This window comes from Haemaphysalis longicornis, unplaced genomic scaffold (genome assembly GCF_048455015.1).
Source record: "Haemaphysalis longicornis isolate Haplotype H1 unplaced genomic scaffold, Haemaphysalis longicornis Haplotype H1 scaffold_3, whole genome shotgun sequence".
Taxonomy (NCBI): domain Eukaryota; kingdom Metazoa; phylum Arthropoda; class Arachnida; order Ixodida; family Ixodidae; genus Haemaphysalis; species Haemaphysalis longicornis.
The window spans coordinates 81,444,149-81,466,045 of record NW_027526335.1 but is presented as its reverse complement, the minus strand read 5'-3'; the positions used below and the strand labels follow the sequence as shown (position 1 = coordinate 81,466,045).

Below are 21,897 nucleotides of genomic sequence, written 5' to 3'. Positions count from 1 at the left end.
CTGTCGAAGGATCTGCGCTTGTGAGCTATTTGGCTGGAGCGCATCGGCCTCTCCGAGTCGGGCAGCCTAGACCGGATGACGAGTTGCTGCTGCCGCTAGGCTCCAGGTCAACGTTCAGAGGTAGGGTGTCGCTATGCGGGTCGAAGCCCATATGCGCGCTCATTGCGAGGAGACGCTGTTTGAGGTCCCAATCCATCACGTGAACGATACGGACGATTGCAGACTGCAAAGGCAAAGGCGGGCCCGCAGCGATTGACGCGTGCATAGGCGCAGGAATGTAGCTAGCGCAGAACGGAATTCGCGCGTCGCGATGTCACATGGCTATTCCAAGTGTTTCCAGCTGCTCTGAAAGAAGCAGAGAGGGAGGAAGAATCGACCGGAAAAGGGGGAGAGGTGCATTTAATTGCTTCTGGCGCAGCTAATACTGAATGTAGATCAATATTTCCTACGGCATTGCATCGCTATATTGGTGCTAGGCAACAATACAGGCCTTTTGTAACTTTTACAAAAGGCTTTTCTGGGTCCCTTTCATTCAAATGTAACTGTTCAGCCGAAGTCTAACTGTTAGTTACAATGTAATGGGCAGCAAGAGAAAAAACACCACACACAATTCTTCAGCCCCTGCCCCAACATTGACAGAGTCATCACACTGTTGTGCCGTATTTTTTATTCCACCCGAGTCTTTAAAATATTGATTTTCATCCATTTTGTGTTAATACCAATTTTTCTTCAGGGCTGTGCGAATACTCGAATATGAATCGAACAGTGCCTCCACGAATAATTTGATTTGTGAATTGTATATCTACTGTTCGATTTTTCAAATAGTCAAGTGGATGTTCCGAACTTACTTGGCTATGCGAAAGCGAGAGGTGACAATGCCCGCTAATGCACTGCAGCTGCAACGTTCGCTCGACAAGTTTCACCCAAATTGCACTTTCGACGAGCACATGTTGTACAGGCCGTAAACTATCCCGCTGCATGGAGTAATTTGTGATTGCGTCGATAAAACCTTTCTTTCATGCCGTCGCAGTCGGCTGACATTTTGAACTCTGTGGCCGGATGTTTGCATGTTACGGCAACTTCCGGTAAAGCAACGCAATCGCCGCTGCTTTTGTTGTTTTGACAGCGCCTTCGTTAATAAAAAGCCGTTCTGGATGTTTTTATTGATGCTGGTGCATGTTTACTGCACGTTTTTTTTTTTTTTTTTTTGACTACAGTGTATAGCGCAGGCTCGTGCACAGCGACTGTAGCTTTCCTTTCGAAATGTATCCTTCATGCTTCAGGCTCCCCACATGCTTCCGAAGAAGTGCCTCAACGTGGTCCGTGTCATATTGTTCATGCCTGCAAAGTGCTCACTTCAGAGTTACGACGCACTTTCTAGTCATTGCCTATGATTGCAGTACAGCAACTTCAGTTCAAGCATCTTCTTTTTCTCTTTCCTTTTCCAAATGGATACGTGCCCGCTCCGAATTCCTGAAGTACCGCCTCATAGTGGTTCGGCAACTGGAATGGTGAGAATGAGAGTTGAAGAAAGTGTTCTTCAAATTGGGAAAGGGAAAAAAAAAAAAAAAGACTTCTAAACATGGAAGCAGCTTCAGTTTTTGCCCAAAAACCTATGAAAAATCAAGGCATGTAAAAAAAATTGATATTCGACATTCAATTCGATATCCGGCTTTTTTTTTTTTTTTTCCAGAATTCGATTCGATTTTCGATTCAAAAGTTACTCTTCGGTGTTCGCACACACCCCTACTTTTCTTTGTGCAGGTTAAAAATGCAAGTGACCCGCTAAATTCAGCCTTCCCCACCTGCCAGTGTGTTGTCATCATAAGCGACAGCAGCAAAATCAACTGGGAGAACAATGGGAGGGAAGCGAAATTTCGGAACACATTTTTCACGCTCAAAAAATGCACGTAGGCCGGCTGGAAAATCTCGAGCCGCAGCCTACACATTACCACAGGGTTTACAGATCCCTTCAGAGGTCCTTCAGGTGCCCATTACTGCTGCGCCCAAAGTTTCTCTTTCTCACAGGGCGCCATGTGTTACGAACAATGTCAAAAAGACTCAAACTGAGATAAACTAAGCACATTCAGAGTCCACAGGGAAATGAACTCACATTGGCTGGGTTTTCCTTGCGGAGCCACTCAATGAGCAGCAGCAGCACGCGCAAGATGCTGTACACGAGGACCAGAGAGTCCCGCAGCATGCTTTCCCCTGGAATTCAGAAGCAAACAATCCAAAGAAAGACAAGCCTTTGAAAATTCCGATCGCCATCTGGGGCACCCATTTCAGTTGCACCAGTTCCGATTTTACCATGGCTCTTCAGTTTTGCTGCCACCATGCTCAAAATGGGGCCAACCAGGCTCAATTTTATTTCATACCGTTCTCATACCGTTATTTCATACCGTTCTCATGTGCGCGCTGTTCGCTGAGAAGCATGGCTGCTTTCTCACCACATGCGTTCTAAGGTGGTGCAACTAGTAAAAGTGATGATGACCTCAATGAGGAAGAGAAGTGCGTGCCTCCATCAGTTAGTGATGACAGTGGTTCGACAGAAGTGAGTGATGAAAACCTTGACGGCAGTGGAGACAGCACCATGCGGATCATTATTCTGTGAGCGACGCATTTTGTTGAAACACAATGAAATGGTGGCGAAAGCATTTTTCCTGGCATCTAGAGGTTTCCATTGTCAACAGCTTTATTTGGAGGCGCAGACAGCTGCAGAATCATGGCGAGAAAGAGCAGGGGAAACCTGCAGTACCGCCGCAACCTCATCCAACAGCTGGTGGGTGATCTGAGGGCTCGAGACAAAAAGCGGGGTGCATCTGCACGTATGGAGTGCGCGCAAAGGCTGCATGGGTCAAGCAATTTCACCTCTAAGCTCCCAGTCCGAAGCAACAAGGACTGTGCTGTTTGAAGCGACATAAATACAAAAAGAGGCAGGAGGGAAACTTTTTCAGCAAATCCTGCAGTAAAATCCTGGCCTGCATCCAGGAGAATGCTTCGAGCGGTTTCACATGCTGCTCAAATATTGGTAAAGGAGTTGCAAGCAGAATGCAAAAGAAAAATATATACCCTGTGAGTTTTTCTTGCACAGTTCGCGTTATTGTTCGTGGTGCCAGAAACTGACAAAATAGCTGCGGACCGGGACGGCCGGAAATTGGGTAATAGTTCTGAACTGCAAAGGGTTAAAGTGTAATGTACAACTTTCCAGTCGACGCTTAATTAAATGCGTAAACAAAGAATTAGAAGGTTTGTTAGCTATACATAATTAGCCTGACACAACAAAAAACATACCGGTTGTTACTCCTAACAATGACCACAATGATCACTTGGTCTCACTTCGGTAGGGAATCCTATCTCTTCCCATTTTTACAAAGAATTTTCGGTGTACATGAGTCATTGGCGGGCCCTAGCTTGTGTGCCTTTCTGTCTGTAGGTGTATACAAATGCACATATGATAAGATATAGGACCATGTCAATCTAAGTGTTCATCATTTTATTTGAAATCAGTGTTGTTTGTTACAAATATATAAACTGGGGGGTGTGGGTGACGAGAACCCAATGAATTCCATTACATTCGAATCAAATTTAGGGTTCACTACATCGGAACAGCAGCTTGGCCATAGGGCAAGCACCGGTGAGGGGTTCTAGACTAATTTATTCCCCCTTATATTCCACAACGTGCATTGCACCTTTTGCCCCGAATGCAGCCACCAGTGCAGTCGAAAACTAAACTCCGTGATTCAACTGTGCACGCACCTGAGTCCGGGTCTGCCTCGACCCACATGTCGAGCAGCAAGGGCACCAATTCGAGCGCAAACTCGCGGGCATTGTCCCGGCCACTGCCGGTCGAGCTGCCAGCGCCGCCACTGCCAGTGCCGACTGACAGCAGGCCATCATAGAGGCACAGTGCTGACGCACGGGGCCTGGGCTCCAGGCCGTTCTGGTACAGGGCTATCCCGGGAGACTCGGGGTTCAGCCACACCCTCTTGGCTCCCCCCGCGTCCGAGCTGTCACCGTCGTCCGTAGCCGCGGGGGCCGTGGGGAACCAGATGCGCAGGGCCTCCGTCAGGAAGCGCTCCATGCAACTCAGGACGCGCAACCATACTACACGGTTGGTGCGGCGCTGGCCGGGCTGCAGTGACAATGAGAGGAACACGCTACGAGTCAGTGCGTTGTTGCCCTTGTGCAATCTGTCGCAGCACTGGTCAACAGTGAGAACTCTTCATATGCTTGAGATTTTTTTGGTCACAGTAGTCTCAAACCTGTTGCGACCTGACAGCACCAGGGATGCAACCTGACATTCACCTTTTTCCTGCAAGGTTATGTCCTTGACTCCAAAAGGAAATCCTTCGACTACCCCCTTTAAACGGGGGAATCGAAGAAGACCTGGGTCTGCGCATGCTGTATACATGAAAACATATAATTGGCGAGTTGGCTTAGATTCATCTGTGTCCTTTAGTGATTTGGTTTAGATCCGATCACGTCTTTTTGCGCCTAGTGAAGATGAATGCTGTATACAGTGTATTTCACTTATAGCAATATCCATGTGCGAAGGAAAACCCGTTGTTATAACCGATAATTGCTATAAGTGGGTTGTGCAAAAAAAAGGGGGGCAAAACAGAGATCAAAACAGTTCATTCGCATGCAAGCAAGGTCATACTACTACTTATTTGTGGACAAGATACCATAGTCGGTGGCCTGTTTGGACTGGCGCACATCTCCACCAAGCTGAGCGAAATGTTCTTGGCGGAAACAAAGTCCCTGAGGGGCTGTATCATGTGTTGAGCCTCTGCGAAGACGCTACCTGAGTCGGCTGCTCAATAGCGTTGTCCACGTATCACTTGTCAGTGCTGTCCGCACCACGTATCTGCGCAACAACCGCTTCTTCAGTGACGCACTCGGGTTCCCGAAAGATTGGCCCTGACGTCCCTTCCGCAGAAGAACGAAGACAGTTGAAGAGGCACCCAGTCGAACTCAAAGCGGTGTGCACGTGACACAACAGGTGAATGTAGGCGTACGTGCGAGCAAGTGGCGCCAAGCACCAGCACCAGTGGCGCAAGTTTGTGAGCGGGCGCAGGAACAATGCCAAAGCGGCGGCACCGAGAGAGAGGTTCGGAAGGAAAACTTTTCCCCTCCTCCTCCGGCTTTCTCGTTAAGTGGCACAGTTGACTTGTTTTCTGAGGGTTGGAAGGGATGCAAAGCGCATCACGGCAGCTTGTAAAAATACAAGAGGTGATGGTCGGACACTTTATACATTACACTATCGACGTGAGAAGCGCGCGTGGCGAAAAAATGTTGCATAAAAGCCGCTTCACATTTGTAACCCAGCCCTCTGTCGTGTTTTTATAAATTCTAATCAACCCAGAGCTTTAACCGCCAATACTGTTGAACGCTTCTGCAGTAAGCCAAAGGGGGGCGTTTACAATCAACAAAACAGCGTTAACAGCATTGTTTATAGGAGGAAACAGGAAAGCAATCGAACTGCATGATGGTGGGACTCAGAGACTCGGCGCTGTATCGCTGCTTCTCGCTAGTTATTTTTGCGCTTGATGAGTAAATTTTGGATGGGTTTTAAGTTCCGACTACTCGAAGTTCCTTTGATAAACATGTTTATGTAATAAATTCTCATTTTAAGTGTTCGGTTATTTATCTCGTCAGGTCAGAAGTTTCACGTTCGCGCAACTCACATTACAGGTTACGTGAGACAGACATCGGCCAACTTGTGCAAGAATATCGGCTAGCAAAACAACAGTTTAGACTCGTGTGAAACAGCAAAAACAGTTTACGAATGCCCAGTTTAGATTAAACGTGGTTACTTCTGGCTGCACCACTCGCCCGCGTTGACTGAAAGTTCGACCATGTTGATCCGTCGTATCACGGATCAGACATCTCCCGTTCAGTGGCAGGGAGAGTTTCATCATGGCGCCGATGTTGTAACTTTATCTGACCCTTTGCAAGCCTGCTGTATGCCAACATATTGTGCAGACGAGGGAGAACTGTGATTGGCTTCTTAATGACTTACTGAAACGTCACTTCACGAGTTGAGGAGGAAAGCCTCAGTGATACCGTAACTGCATTTGTTTTCCTATTTGCCGATATCGGGCAACGAAACAGGTATGGATTGTTTGTTTATGAAGGTTCCACGGTTAGAAGCGCACACAGAACACACTTTTTTTGAAAATTTCTTCACGACCCCTTTGCATGGCGAGCAGAGAAAAGCGATGGTACAGGTAGCGGTGTACTGGCATGCTTAAAACATGACAACTCAAATAGACGAAGAAACGTTCACCGCGGAGGCCCAGAATACACAGGCCCCTCACCAGAAAGAGGGCTCATTTAGTCTCCAATGCAACAGTCAAAAGAAGCGCCAACTCGACAGAGTCAAACACGCAGAAGCAAAAGCCCTCTTGCACAGTCAGAGACGCGATGACTCAGACAACGAAACAGCCACTACGGCGAGCCCGTGCATGCGTAAGAGGGTTCTAGCCGGGCCACATTTACGATGCGGCATGAGTGCTGTAGCATGTACCGACTTGACCGGTTCAGTTCCGGAAGTGGTCTTCGCAACAGACCTCTGAGCTCTGCAGGAAAGCCCACCAGCGAGTAGCATTGTGCGCTGCACCGCGTCTGCGCGCCGCGCATCAACACACACACACCACAATTGATTCATAACATCGTGTAACCAATTTCGCCAAAAGTGAGATAGCAAATTTTAGCACGTGTTTTTGGCCCACTGCAAAAATGTGAAATTCAGTCTGCCCCACTGCTCTCAGTTTTGGAAGGTTATAAGATAGGAACTGCAATTTTTACCACACCTTTCTCCCTCTGAAAACAACCCAATCTATTGGCAATACTCGATGAGCGCTGGCGCCAACCCCCCTCCCCGCTGACTGTCCCGGTTCTGCTTGCACATGAACAGTGAAACATTGATCCTGAAAGCTGCCTCAGCAGCTCGCACCTCTCCTTCAATATTGATGAAAAAGTGGGCTACCATATTTGCCCGATTGTAACACGCCCCCGATTGTAACACACATGTAAGTTTACTTAGGAAAATTTGAGAAAATAACTTGATGCCGCTTAGATGTAAAGGACATGATACAGAGTCTACCACCCACGACAGTTTATTTGACGCACGCAACTTCGGCAGCAAAAATCCCTTGTGCTTCATAAACCTGCGTATCTAGCTCCTGCTGGCATGAAAACCGGAGAAGAAGAAGAAACATTGAAAGCGTCTGCTATTTCAAGCGCCCTGACCTTTATAACTTTAGACATTACAAGCCGTTGGTTCATTCGCTGCTACTTCCTGAATTCCGCCCAGGAGTCCCGAACTTCTTGAAAACGTCTGTGCTCAAAGCTGGTGAAGCCTTGCATAAAAATATGGCTTTGCTTTGTCTCCGCCAATTCGCAATGTCTCTTGGGCGACTAGAGTGCGTGATACAGCTTGGTTACCCTCGCTGTCAGCAAGTGAAATTGCCTTGCACTTGATGGACAATTCAAAATGGCACCTATTCGGGACTGTAATGGGTGAAACGAGGGGCTAATTCTAGCAGTAGCAATATGTACAACAGCTTGCAAAGGTATGTTCATTGGGAAATGGGTGTTTCACAACGTACTTATGTTCACGTGATATTGACCATAGAGAGTTTCATATTAATATACTATACAAGAGCAAAATCTGGCGCTGCGATCTCGGGCCGCCATCTAGTGATGTTTCTCGCCTATTTGGCTTAGCTAGCCATATGGCTTTGTTTTTTATCTTGAAGCCAAAATCAACAAAATATTGTAACACATTTTTCTTGTCCATCGTGGGTGAAGCTTCCAAATAATGACTGAAAAATAAATCTTTGTAAAGCTTCAATTGTATAATAACAAAACAAATTTGATGAAACTTTTACAGAAATATTGTTGCGTTTTTGAAGCCAGAGCCAACTTCTCAGCCTGTTCATGAGTCATGTCAAGGACAAGTGGAACGTGCCTGCCCGCTACAGGACAAAATGCTTGGTGAAGTGCGGCTCCCCTAGACCATGGCGCCAGATTTCCCTCTAGTATCTATTAGTGTGACATTCTATGATGTTGACGAATTATTTTGGATTAGATTGAGTTGATTTCGGATGGAGTTACCATGGCGAGGGCTGCTGGCTGCTTTGAAGCCGACTCTAGTTTTGTGCCCGATTTTAACGCACAGACAAATTCAAAGGCTACATTTAGCGAAAAAAGGTGCACATTACAATTGCACAAATACAGTACTTCCTTTACCCTCAATGTTCAGGCCACAACAATATATGAAGCCTCAAAACTCCCCATGCATCCTGCATAACAAAGCGCTCTGTAATTGGTGCCTGCTCTGCGGGGCAGCCAAACTATCCTGCCATCTGTCGGCAGAAAATTGTAGTAAGTGATCAGCAGCGTGAGGCTGCCGCCGCTAGCATTGAGAAACATCAACAAACAGATTATGACTTCCTGTTTCCCAATTTTAAGATGAGGTTTTCTTACATAACACACGTTAATTAAAGCCAGGGTTTAGCAAAGTTCAGTTTTCATCCTCTAGATGTCACAACAAAATGACTGCTCTTAATTTACAACACAGCCGGAATTCTTGTGCGCCCCTGATTTAAAAGGGGAGTTTCGCACCCAGCATGTGGATTAGGTCTCTTTTGCAGTTTTGGACTACTCAAAACTACTCCAAAGCAGCTCGGTATTTTACCTGCCCATAGAATTTCTGTGGCAGGAAGTATCGACAATTGGGCTAGTTTGGTAGTGGTTCTTGAACATCTTCAAGTACAGTCAAAACCCGCGATAACGAAATCCCGCGGGTACGAAATTGCCGCGGCAACGAAATATTTTCGCATCCCCGACGAACGTCCATAGACGCCCATGTATTTTATATCTCGCGGCAACGAAACGTTTTTGGAAACTGATCCCGCGTTAACGAAATTGCAAGTTTGGTCGGCATTTTACCTACCCATTGGAGGGTAACTGTGTCCAAAAAGTGCTCAAGTGCATTTTTTTGGACTCAAAGTGCGTAAACTTCAGCCACAGCACGCTTGCATGGCCGCCGCCATATTTGTTTACAAAAGACCGCGTAGCCGGCGGCCGTGAAGGCAGCCTCGTAGCGGCACCCTCAGGGGGCGACACATGGTGACTCAAGTCGCGGCTTTAGCTTGGGCTATGCTAGCCCACTACCGCTGAACAGAGCGCGTGCGTTTGTTGTTTGTGTGTGGCGATTGGCATGTCTGCTCTTAGTAAGATGCCTTCGCCAGCCCAAAAGTGGAGGTTTTTATCGCTACGAGATAAGGCAGCCATCATGGCCCAAGTCAGTGGCCCAAGGGAGGATAGCGTCGACGAGTTTGGAAACGCCTGCAGCTAGCTCAACCATTTTGAAAAGCAAGGATCCCACCAGTTTTCAATGGCGCACGTGCGCAACACAAAACAGTGACAGCTGTGACCTTTCTGGACGTCTAGAAAGCGGTGCTCACTAAGTTTTGTAAACAGTATTGGTGCAACGAGGTGCCATTCTGTGGCAAAGTTCGTAAACAGAAGAAGCTGGGCTTCACTTGCATGATCGGACATACTCGGTGCCGAGGGCCAGGGCGGAAAACGTGCAGAGAAGGTGAACCCACAGAATGTTTAGGATGCGTTTGACATGATCTCGTTGTTCTTGGGCGCGCACGATGACTAGCAATGAACCACTTGTACAGTGATAGCTGAACTGTGACGTTGGCTGCAAGGTAAGGCTCACGAAGTAATATAACCGACTTTAGGAAATAAATTTTTGGTTTGTGGCCAATTTCCCGGTCGTTTATGTTTCATTCTCGCGGCAACGAAATTCCCGCAAAAGCGAATTTTTTGGCTTTCCCCGGTGTTTTCATTATTGCGGGGTTCGACTGTAGTGCAAACTCAACACGTGCACAAGAAGAAGGAAGTGGTCTGTAGGCAGCCTACTTCCTTCCTGTGTCCTTCAAGGTGTCCTACGGTGGAGCAGTTTTGGACTGCCCAGAAGCTGCTCAGAAGTGCCCTGGACAGGCACATAAAAGAGACCAATTAAAGAGCTCTGGCTCAGGACGCACCTGGCAGGAGAGCACTCGGCGCCGCTTGCTGACGGACGACTCAGCGGAGGCGGAGACCATGTTGAGGAAGTTGTGCAGGGTGCCGTATGGGGCGCGGACGGCCAGGGTGGGCACCGTGTCCAGCAGCATGCTCAGCAGCTCCAGGGAGTCGTGCCGCACCTCGGACGACAGGTGGTTCACGGCACAGCCCAGGTGCGACAGCAGCAGCGGGCCAAAGGGCGACAGCCGCTCGCTCGACACCGAGCCCAGCACCTGGCGGAGGACCTGAGGGGAGCGGCATGGAGAAGTTCAGGGAACGTCTGGGGACGCCCATAGGGAAGCCGTTGTCGACTTCTAGGTACATCCACTCTTACTTGCTCGTACTCATTAATACAAGTGAGCAGTCGCGAAAGTTCAGGGAATGTCTGGGGACGCAAAAGTGACCCTAGGGAAGCCAAGGTCAACTTCTAGGTACATCCACTCTTACTCACTCGTAAGTACAAGTGATCGGTAACGAACCGTCGCTCGCAGCTATTTGTACCCGAGCTCACGTGCAAGTATAGTGCAGGATGAAGCCAGGCCCTAATAAATATTAAGTACATAACGACGCATGAGTGATGCCTCAAAGGTGAAAATTCAATTTTTTAAATTTTGGCTATGACATGCACCATAGTAGACGGCTCTGGATTAATTTTGACCACCTGGGGATCTTTAACATGCGCCAAAATCTCAAACACACAGGCGTTTTCAATTTTTTGCCTTCATCTGAAAAGCAGCCACGGCGGGTGTTTCACAGGTAAGGAACCACTCACAGGTACCGTGTAAATAAATAAGGGCATTCCAATTTCCGATTGGCGCAAAAGTCAGGCAGACATGTAGTGCGGGCAGTTTCCAATCTTCACAATTATCAGAGGTTACAGAACTCCAACAGATACTAACTGGCCGGCCTGCTACACTCTGAAAGCAGGCGAGGAGCTAACGCAGATTCAAGAACCGGCCCTCTTAGTTCAGCACAGGAGACACACATGCGGTGAAAAATCAAGGAAATGTGCACGGGTAATCACAGTTTCAAAAGCCGCAGCAACTGCTCATCAACGAATGCGTGGCAAAAAACAGGAAGACATATTCCCCTTAGCAACAGACATGCCCATTGGCACAACAGCTATGCCGAGAATTCACAGATGCACAAGGTTGAACTTCATTCCACTCCTAGCCATGGCAGAAGCATTCCTGATCAAGGACAGAAGGAAAAAAATTAAAGCCGTCCCACTCAATGTGAAAACTGTCAGAAGTGCAGAGCCATAATGGCTGCAGCCATTCGCCATAATGGCTGCAGTGCCGTTATCCGCTCACTGCTACCACCCAACGCACTTCAAATTTCCCGCCTTCGCAGTGCTCGCGTGCCCCCTGCCTGAAACTGCGGCAGCAAGAGTTCTGTTCTTTTTGTGCTTGCTTTTCCTCCCGCACGTGCCGGCGTTGCGCTGCCACTTTTATCCACTTACTATCGTAAAAACCAACCCAACCAGTGTTCCTAACTATATGAACGCGGTCGCTGCCGGTTAATTACGAATATTTTGCCTCAAACGCATCTACAGTTTTCTTTGCACTAAACAACGGGGAGATGTATGACAAGCGCCAGCGGTTCACGAGTTTCAAAAGCTTATGACTACATAAACTGCTTGGCTTTCGAAGCCTCAGCCAACGCCGCGACGACAGCGGCTACGACGAAACACCGGCTCTACTTGGGCCCAGCGAGCGAGCTATGACGACAAGGCGAGCCCCTACAGTGCTCTGCCCTTAAAACACCCTCCCCTCCGCTTCACAGACCTTGTGTGCAGACTGCCGTACAACGCCCTCCTTGTCCGAGCAGAGGGTGCCCAAAGTCTCGAGCAGGGGCTTCAGGTGTGGCCCAAATGCTACTGATTGGCTCTTTCCCAGCTCCCTGAGACCCACCAGGGCATTTAGGCGGTTGGTCACGTTGTAGTGGTGCAGGCGGCCAATCAGGTCCTGCAGAAGACAAAGACTCCATCTGAGTCACGTGGAAAACTGGGCATGTTGGTAAATAATCTACGCAAAACAGCGCAAAAAAGACAAAGACAGAGAGAGATGCACGACAAGATGCGTCAACGATAGGCTGAGGGAGCACGCGAGCAATGTAAAAAATGCACGGGAGGGGAAAGATGCGGAGGGCTTCCCAGCAAGACATTGTTTGAATTGCAAGGACTGTTTGCCAGAATTACAACACACTTCCATCATTAGAAAGTGCAAATCACGGCTCTCAAGTGAAATTATAGAATCAGAACGGATCTAAACGCTGGGTGAGGCATGCGTCAGCATGGCCTCTATCACCTCGTCTGAGAAAGAACTAAATTTTCTACGCATGCACAGACAAACCTTATGTTGGACAGCTCTAATATTGTCTCTCTTTCAAAATAATACCAGTTGATAGTTCAGCGCAGTCCTTGTCATGTATCTCTGTCTTTGCCTTTTTTCACGCTGTTTTGCATAGACTCCATCTGAGCTTATCATGTTCTGTTGGTCCCCTTTCATCAATACATCCCTGCTGCCATCATCATCAGCAGCAGCAGCCCTTATTCAAGTGCTGCAATACAAAGGCCTCTCTCCGTATGGCTATGGCTGGTGTCTCGCATCAAACCAATTCATTTTTTTACCCAAGTGTTGTTGCACCTCTCCACAGAGTTTGCCTCCGTCTATACGATCATCATCATCTCCCCTTTCCTTCTTTCTCAGCATTCGTTCTGCCAGTAACCTTGCCAACCTGTTCACTACCTTAAGCATTAAAACGTAGATATCCTGTTCTTTCTTCTAATTTTAGCATTAAAGGGACCCTGCAGTACTTACCATCCACTACTCGGAATGCATTTTTTGGTAAAGTCTATTGTCCCAGCAATCTCCTCCCGCAAGAATTTTGAAAATCTGTTCACTATCCCCAAAACTACGTGTGATGAGAAATCACGCATGATTCCCTCTCAACTGGACCACGGACAACACAACCAAAGGCTTTCTCTCGGAGAGGGGGGCGGCTCGCGGCGTTCTCTTTGGTGGCCTTTGATGTATCACAGGCCGGGGGAAGTTTTCTCCGTTTCTCCACGAAGTGGAGGGGTCTATTTCTGGTCAGGTGCCACAAAGAAGCAGGCATCGTTGCCTGCTCGCAAGCACGTGCTCAGGCTGGTAGGGCATTTTTGAAGCTATAAACGTTTGTTGTCGAGTGGTCTCACTGAAAGGGGAGTAATGAATTCATCCCTCAAACTCGCGCACACTCAAAACACAAAAGAAATGCCAAAACTGTGCATACAGGTTCAGGCATAGAAGAGGTTGGTACACAGTGCCGATGACGGCGGATCGTCACAGGAAATGCGAGAAATAGGCCACAAAGTTGACCAGCGACAGCCAATAGGACAGCTATGGCCTCAATGACATTGTTTAGGCCATGCCAGTGTGCATAATGAGGAAAATTGAATTGAAGAGAGCGCTGTTGGTTTTTCCGCATCTTTCACAGCAATTTGCGCCGTCACAGCTTCACTTGCACGTGTAATATTTGGCTCAGGTATTCCTGGCAGTGTAATCTAAACGTCGCGCAGGTTGACTTGCACTGCTTAAAGAGTGTTGCAGGGTCCCTTTAATGTCCTCCAGTCACATGTCTGTTGATCTTTGCTGCTTACTTCTTACCTCAGCACATACAGCTTTTTGGGCTGATTGAAGCTTGACCCTGTAAGTCTGTTGTGCCAGTCACGAGCACATCTTGGGTCTTTAGCATGCTGCATATGCTCACTGCATAAGGCTCCGCCAGATAGGGCATATAAAGGTGCTGGACTGTGTGAAAAGTGTCATCAGAGGGCCCAGACGGAGCTAAGCATGTTCTTCTACACATAAAAAGTTGCCGTCCATTAAGATGCAAGCTGTAAATGGAATGAAATAGGGGAGGGTTCCAAAAACAAATTTTTCGCGTGCCTTCCCAGTGGACCACACTGGAAATGAACAGTAGGCTGTGATGTTACGATGCATTGAAATACCAACAATGGAGCACATGGTTTGCAGTACACGCTGCACATCCTGGCGATGGTCTGCATATGCACAGTAGGAATAAGCTGTGAGAGTTTGCGCTCGACACTGGCATGGAAAGACCTATGTTCAGCATGCGAGCGTTCTGATTTGGCCCACCATGGTGTTTGGCACCCATTCATGCTACCATTATCCATTACCCCCACAAAGAGATAAGTGAGCAGCATCACTTATGCTGGCAATCTCGTAAACAACGTCACAGCAGATGTTCCTGTCAGGTGCTCGGCCTGGAATGAAAAATGACAGAATACAGGGTGTATGCTGTTTTCACATTGCACAGCAATGAGTTAAATAACGACAGTGTGAAAGGGCACGAATTACGGTGGTGGGCGAAACCACAACGCTCAGACACTGAATAAAGGTATTTCCACGCTGAGGTAGGACACGAGTTGTTGTAACTTATTCCTATTGTGCATGTGCGACACATCACCAGAGTGTGCAGCATGTACTGAAAGCTTACAAAGAAAAAGACAAATGGAAAGGACACTAGCTGAAAAGATTCCGATCAGGCTTTCTCGTACCTCTTTCATTTTACCCTTTCTCCCTTGAATCTACATACTAAATTCTTTCTTTGGCTGTACTGTTTTGCCTTATCTGGTTCTTTTTAATGAAAAAAAAAAAAAAAAGAAAAATCTTGGTCAATCCCCCTTAGTGGGTATGCACCAGTTTATGGGACACCACCCCCACCAGTAGCTGCGCGCTCGGTTGTGTGTATGTATTGTGGCAGTACACGGCACTGTTCAAAGGAAGGGGCCGAAAGGAGTACGTCTTGGAAGATAAGAGCGCGTTAAGAGTTCAATGCTGATTTTATACCTGCTTGAAGCTTTCAGCGAGTCGCAACTGGTGGCCTCTCTTCGAACTCATTGCAGCAGTGCCACAGTCTGATCATAACAATCGATCTTAATAACAAGCGGTCTATCTTTACACTTACGTGCCTGCCCCTTAACCGTAAGAGAACGGAATTTTTGTTATAAAAGCTTGGCTCTGCCAGCGTACGTGCGTTTACAATTACGCAGTTAAATGATTATAAGGTTTAATGCGCCGAGGCACACAGGCGACGAGGCGCGCCGTAGTGGAAGGCTCCGGGATAATTTTGACCACCTTGGGATATTTAACGTGTGCCGAAATCTACAATTACGCAGTTAACTATTGCACAAGGCTCACTTGCTCCAACAGGGACCATTTATTCGACCAATGCAGCGTTATCGCAACCACACCTGCCTGGATTACATTTGAAGAGAAAATAGTAGCTGGTCCCAGCTACATTTTCTCTAGCGATAGAACCAAATTTTCAAAATATTCCTTTTAAATTCGTGCCTCTCTGTGTGGTGGTGGGTATACCTTCACCGTTAACGGCGTTACTTCATTTTTATTAGCAGTAAAACACAAATCTCGGGCCTGCTTTAATTTTACTCTCAACTGAATTTTTTTTCCTTTTCCCCCCTTTTTTCTCAAAACACTGGTGCAGTCTTTTTTTGTTTTTACGCATACACATTTTGATAGCGCCCAAATCTGCAAATTACGGATATGCTGGCCTTTTTCGTCATCGCAGTGTCTAGAGTGCCGTTCGACGGCTCTTTAGCTGGGCCTTGCAGTGCCGTCCGACGGCGCTGCAAGCGTATACTTCCGTGCCGTCCGGCCGGTCTGGCGCTTGAGCGACTCCTGTACAGAGCTTACAGCACACGGCCAGCACGGCGCCTTCGAGCTTCAGTCATCTTAAGATACTTCTACGAAGGAAAAGAAGTTTCTTATGACGCATCAGCCAGCTCAAGTTCGGAAGCTCGCGGGTGGTTATGTCAATGCATCGCCTCCAATGTATCCCTGTGAGCGAGCGAGCCTAAACCAAGGTGCAATGTGCGCTTGCGACGAGAGATGACGCGACTGCATTTAGCGAAACTGTTACCCGACCTGAACCCTTGGTGCTTCAACCATTCGCAGTCAAAGAAAATTATGTTACACAAACGCGACAAAAACAGGTAGAAATAACTCTAAAACACATGCTACTGACCTGGAAAAGTGCCGCAAACATTATGGCGGAGAAGTCGAAAATAACGAACTCAAACAGACTCTTTTAAACACATTGCAGGAAGAAGTTCACACGTTTGCTTTCACGCCACAACACTTGTATCCACGGACCGCAAAGTTCGCTTCTTTACACACGCAGAAGTTCTGGCCCTTTCGAACTCCACGGTGTTTAATACTCGTCGATATACGAAAATTTAAGCTGCAAGTCAGCCTACCATCCCGCTATCCATCTAGCTATATACGAAGATTACTTGATTTTGCAAATCAAACACGTCTCTCTAGACTGATGAGTCCCACGCTGTTCGTCGATTGGTACGTGTGTACGCTGAAGCCACTGAACAAAGAACCGAAGTGCACGGGACGCTGCTTGCTGGGAAGCGGCTCGCCGCCTCGTACCGAAATCCCTCATCGCGCGGCGATTTCGGTTCGAAAGCGATCGGCTCCGCCGTCACCTAGCAATGAAGAGCGACGGCGGGCTCATCGCTTTTCGACGTCGCGCGACGTGCCAAGTCGCCGCCGCTGGGACTGGGAATGTGCCTAGCTTAACCCGAGTGAGCGCACATTAAACCTTAGTTCCGGCTTGCGTGCTCCCGGGTCTTATATAACCATCCGCGAGCTTCAGATCTTCAGCTGGCTAATGAGTCATAAGAAACTTCTTTTCTTTCGTATAGCTATCTTAAAGGGACACTGAAGTGAATTTGTCAAGCTCCCGTTTTTGCTTGCACTGCGTAGACTGGCTCAAATTAGCACACTTTTCATCGTTTATTCGGTTGACAAATCCGTAATTATTTTACAAAGCGCGAAAGAAGAAAAACTACCATGCGCGGTTTGCGGCGGCCGCACCAACTAAAGCTGTGACGTTAGGAGGAGCGGGCACCGTGATTGGACGATGCCCAAGGTGAGCAACCAAACAAGTTTCGGTTTCGGTTCTGTAAAACACAACCGTTGGCGTTGTTGGATGGGCATTCTCAATAACTCAGTAATCATCATACCCCGCTTCTGCCATGTTGTCAGCTGTAAAAATGCATAAAGATAAGCCTCCTAGGACGGATTGGAATTGTAGCATTCACTAGCCGAAACCTACGCAGTGCATGGACGCCCTCTGCGTACCCGCAGACGCCCAAATGTCATGCGCTTTTCCCCCATATTTGGAGCTTGCCTCCCTCATGCCTGTGTCGTAAAAAGCGTGTTCGCACCAGGCCAAGGGTCTGCTCATTCTGGCCTGTGCCCACTGCCTGCAAGCAGTCGGTGCTTATGGAAACAGCACGCCAACGAGAACTCGCTAGCGTGCCAGTGCCAGCCTGCGCGCGTTTTGTGAACTAGTTTGCAGTGGCATACCTAGCAACCCAGACCGCTCGGCCACGGAGCGGGCTCCGCTGGCATTGGTAATATAGGGTATATATTGTACAACCAGTTTACACTTTTTTTTAGTTTTGGCATTTCAAGCAGCTTAGGTGACTATTTGTTGTATTGCGCTCGTGCAGTAAGCGTCGCCCGAGTTTCCACAATAGCTCACGTCTAGCAATTGCATTTCGTAGACGGAAAAGCGTTCGCAGATGCGTAGTCGTGCTGCTGACCGCTGTGCTTGTTCGCCCAGCGCAAAAAATTGCTTCCCGCACCCTAGTTTTACGCTGTACGGTAAAAATATCAGTTGATTTTATTTCCTTAGTACCTATATTGACTTCGCTGACTCTTCTCCCGCCTTCAAGAGGCCTTATATTTTCCTACTGGCATACCAGTCAGCGAAGCGTCGCATGTGCGCTTGTGCAGCGCTTGTGTGAAGCGACCTTGACTTGGAGCTAGATACAGTGTGCAAACTAACCAAGTAAAGAAAGGCAAATTCTACCATTCACAAATGTGTCCTGGCTTCGTTTCAACTGAGCGAACGAATTGCGACGACCCGTCGGCGGCCGGCGGACGAAACGCTTGGCCGACTGACTCTGTCTGAAGGCCAGGGAGCCGTGCAGTAGCGCAGCCAATTGCCAGCTTATCCCCTCCTGACGTCACACGAAAACGCCGCAGAAAATGGGCGAGCGTAAAGAGAGGAGGACAGCATTTTCGAATTAATTTTTCTACTAAATAAAATCGCGTAAACGCGCCCAGGGTGGTCGAAACATGGCCTGGGGACTCCGGACTACAATGTGCGCAAGTAATCCTGCAATGTTTGCATATCACTTCAGTGTCCCTTTAAGACGACTGAAGCTCGAAGGCGCCGTGCTGGCCGTGTGCTGAAAGCTCGGAGCCGCTCAAGCTGCTCAAGCGGCGGACCGCCCGGACGGCACGGGAGCATTAAGGGACCTTAGGGAGCATACTCTTGCGGCGCCGTCGGACGGCACTCTAGACACCGCGTTTCGTCATTACTACCAACTATTTGGCATGTTTAACTTTGTTCTTTCGACACACGTCGTTCTTCACAGGTTGCTCAACACAGGCAGTTTGAAAGCACCGCTGGCTGAAGCACCTGCTGGCTGAAGCACCTGACCTACAACAATGATCAGGTCTAATCCATGTGTTCAACATCCAAGTAAAACACGCACCTGAACGCTCTGCTTTCGTGTCGTCGTTGGCTCCCCGGCGGTGGTCGACTTTGACAGGCGGTCGTGCAGGACAATTTTTTTGGTTTTGAAACTGGTGTCTGTCACGTTCAGACCTTTCGGTAGCTTGCGTCCCACCTTCAGCTTCACTTTCTGGAAGTCCTTGCGCATCTTTTTGGTCTTAGCCATTGCTGAACTCAATTACTATACACACACGCTCGAAACGCACGCGAAGCACCCGCACAGAGCATGCGGACATGCGGATTGTTTGGACCGGTAGCGGAAACTGGCCGAGACAACACCTGAAACAAGACTCAGTTGCGAAAAATAAATGTTCCGTATTCATCACTTTGTGCAGAGGTAATACGCACACTAATAATTTACACCGCGGCTAAATAAAAATTTTAACGTTTAGCATGAGAAGAGAGGGTACCAGTATTTGCGACTGCAAAACAGCTGCAGCGGATGTGACGTTTTATTTTGGTTGCAAGGAAAACATGTGGATTTGTAGAGATAGCGAGAGAGCGGAGTATCGCGGCGGTTTCGGGACCCCGGACCCGCTGAAGCCGGTTTTCGGCGTAAGGCTTCTGGAACCGTCAACCTGGGCAGCGATCGTAGTTACCCAGCCGAAAAATGCAGTGTGAAGCGGGCATGGAGCGACGTTCGCGCCCTTAGAACGGCCATTCGAAGACGACGAAGTTGATTCCCAAGCGCAGAACGCCATTTCGCGGAATCGCGCATCACGTGAGATACTGGACAGAGCTCATCATCGTGCCGTGGTCGAACCACGAGCGGCGGCGTCGCCGTGCATGTTCCAGCAGCTGACGAAAGGCCCGAAATCCGCCGGGTGCGCGTGCATCGCGACCGAAGCCTCGCCGAATTCCTGCCAGCGGTCTTGCCCTCCCTCTGTTGCGAAGGCGGCGGCGGTGAAACCATGACGACCCGGGTGTTCGTTGGCCGGCTCAACTACGATGTTCGAGAGCGCGACATGGAGCGCTTCTTTCGCGGCTACGGCCGCATCGAAGACATCGTGCTCAAGAACGGCTTCGGTTTCGTCGACTTCGACGACTATCGGGACGCCGAGGATGCCGTGCGCGAGCTGAACGGCAAGAAGCTGATGGGCGAGAGGGTCACGGTCGAGCTGGCTCGGGGCATGCGTCGAGGACCCCCCGACTACGAGCGCGGCCCCCGCCGTTTCGGGCCGCCGACGCGCACCAACTACCAGCTGCTCGTCGAGAACCTGAGCAGCAGCGTGAGCTGGCAGGACCTGAAGGACTTCATGCGCCAGGCCGGCGACGTTACGTACACGGATGCTCACAAGCTGCGGCGCCACGAAGGAGTCGTCGAGTTCGCCAGCTACGCGGACATGAAGAATGCCCTGGACAGCCTAGACAACGTAAGTTTGGACGGCCGCCGCATTCGTCTCGTGGAGACTAAGCGTTTGCAGCGCCGGTCGAGCTCGGGATCCAAGTCGCCCCGACCCTGCCGCCGAGGCGACGGCAGCAGGTCGCGCTCTCGGTCTTACTCGAGGTCGCGCGCTGCTTCGAGCCGTCAGAGATCGCGCTCTTCGTCGAGGCCCCGCCGCGTCGCAGGCCGTCGCAAGTCTAGGTCTAGGTCTTATTCGAGGCGCTCGGCAAGCAGCCGTTCGCGGTCGGGCTCGAAGTCTCCACACCGACGGCGCACCGCAGCGAAAGCCAGGAGCCGTTCGAGGACGCCGGTGAAGGGACGCTCCGCGTCGCGATCGCTGTCGAGGGAGCGCGAAGACGAGCCTTCGCTGAAAAAGAAACGACGCGGCTCCTCGGCCGACGACAGGGCGCCCAAAGAGAGGAATGGTTCGTACGAAGACGCGGCTGCCTCGGCTTCGCCGTCACGCCACGCGAACGAAAACTGACCAACACTGGAACATTGCGGCGTTGCTAATCAAACACATCACGGGTTGTTCTTTTTTTTTTTTTTTTTTATCGCTCTTGTTGAAGGACCTAGGTCCGATGCGAGCCATTTCAATGCCATATGTGTTTCATTGTCACCTTGGTGTCCCGCGCAGAGAGGTATATTCTGGTCGTTGTTCCCTGAAGCTTGTCTTGGTAAGTGTTGTTTAGTCGCTGTGCCTTGGAATGGTTGTTTTGACGCTGGCGTTACTTAAGGGAAAAGTGTTGAGAAGTCATGTTGAGTGTTCAATTTTTTTGTTTGCTCTATTTATCATGCTGAACAAAGCGGGGTGTGTTCACTTTTTTTGCTCATTTATCATGCTTACCAAAGCGGAGTCTTTCACACCGCACTGTCCTCTGCAAGACCAAAAAAATTGTACGGGTGAAAACTATGAACTGAATTGTGTGAACTGGATTGGTGCACCTACTGGACTCTGCAACCGATTGCTTGTTTTGCTGTTGAACAAATAAATTATCACGTTGTGTATGCACAGTCTGAAATCTTTTGTGTACACCTTTGTGGGACCAAGAGTAACTGATGGTGCAAAATTTCAATGTCTGAAGGTATGTGAGGCATGTGTGGATTCTAGAGGCTGAAGATACGTTGGATTTAGGACTGGGAGATCCAGAGGTGTTCCATGTTCGCTGTCCAAAACTCCAGCAGTGACTGACTAGTCAGCGCTAGTGGGTTTGCCAGCTGTGTAAGACTGCTCTCAACGTGGGTTGTGAAGTGAACAAGGCTGGCTTCAGGTTGTCCATGAATCGGAAGTAGTTTGGCCAGTTGGGTAAGAATCAAGGCAGGCTGCTCTTAAGGCCAGTTAAGCAAACGGCAGGTGCGGAGCACCTCCGAACTGCTTGGAGGTGGCATGATTGTTTATAGTGGGCAGAATGGAAGGGGGCGGAGCCGTTCACTTGTGCGGAATTAGGCATCCTCTAAAATCCATGTATTTCTGGTGTACATTTCGCGTCAGGTATTCGGGTACGCCTGACGTAACTATGGTCATTGCGGTGGCATCCCAGTCTTGTCCCAAGTATGTCCAACGTGCCTTTACAGAGAGAGAGAGAGAGAGAAAACTTTACTGAAACGCCTGAAGAGCGGTTAGGTTACCCCTTCATGGGGGCCCGTCACCGTGACGTGGCCTGGACGTCGTCGCGACTGCGTCCTGAGGGCCGCTTCCGGGTTCCGCCCATGGGTCCAGGGAGGCTTGCGCCCCCCTCCCCCGTGGCTTCTCCCAATCGCTGCCTCTCGAGGGCGGCCGCGACCTGCTGGACGGCCTG

The 21,897-nt window shown here is 49.1% G+C and overlaps 2 protein-coding genes across 2 annotated transcripts in view; one reads left to right on the top strand and one right to left on the bottom strand.

Annotated features, from left to right (window-relative positions):
- LOC144174738 (testis-expressed protein 10 homolog) overlaps positions 1-19,035 on the bottom strand; it is a 56,478-nt gene extending 37,443 nt beyond the window's left edge. The window contains exons 1-5 of the mRNA XM_077703575.1: positions 18,695-19,035; positions 11,877-12,056; positions 10,071-10,334; positions 3,760-4,135; positions 2,114-2,211 (exon numbers count right to left, since the gene is read on the bottom strand). Of these exons, the coding sequence (XP_077559701.1) occupies positions 2,114-2,211; positions 3,760-4,135; positions 10,071-10,334; positions 11,877-12,056; positions 18,695-18,880 (1,104 nt within the window). The 5' untranslated portion in view covers positions 18,881-19,035. The remainder of the gene's footprint in view (positions 1-2,113; positions 2,212-3,759; positions 4,136-10,070; positions 10,335-11,876; positions 12,057-18,694) is intronic.
- Positions 19,036-19,186: 151 nt separating this feature from the next.
- LOC144174739 (serine/arginine-rich splicing factor 5-like) lies at positions 19,187-21,107 on the top strand. The gene has a single exon (XM_077703576.1). It carries the CDS (start codon positions 19,626-19,628, stop codon positions 20,580-20,582), a length of 957 nt encoding a protein of 318 aa, XP_077559702.1. The 5' UTR covers positions 19,187-19,625; the 3' UTR covers positions 20,583-21,107.
- Positions 21,108-21,897: the final 790 nt, after the last annotated feature.

Excerpts from the sequence above, each read along its gene's own strand:
- LOC144174739 (XM_077703576.1), top strand. The coding sequence starts at position 19,626 with ATGACGACCCGGGTGTTCGTTGGCCGGCTCAACTACGATGTTCGAGAG.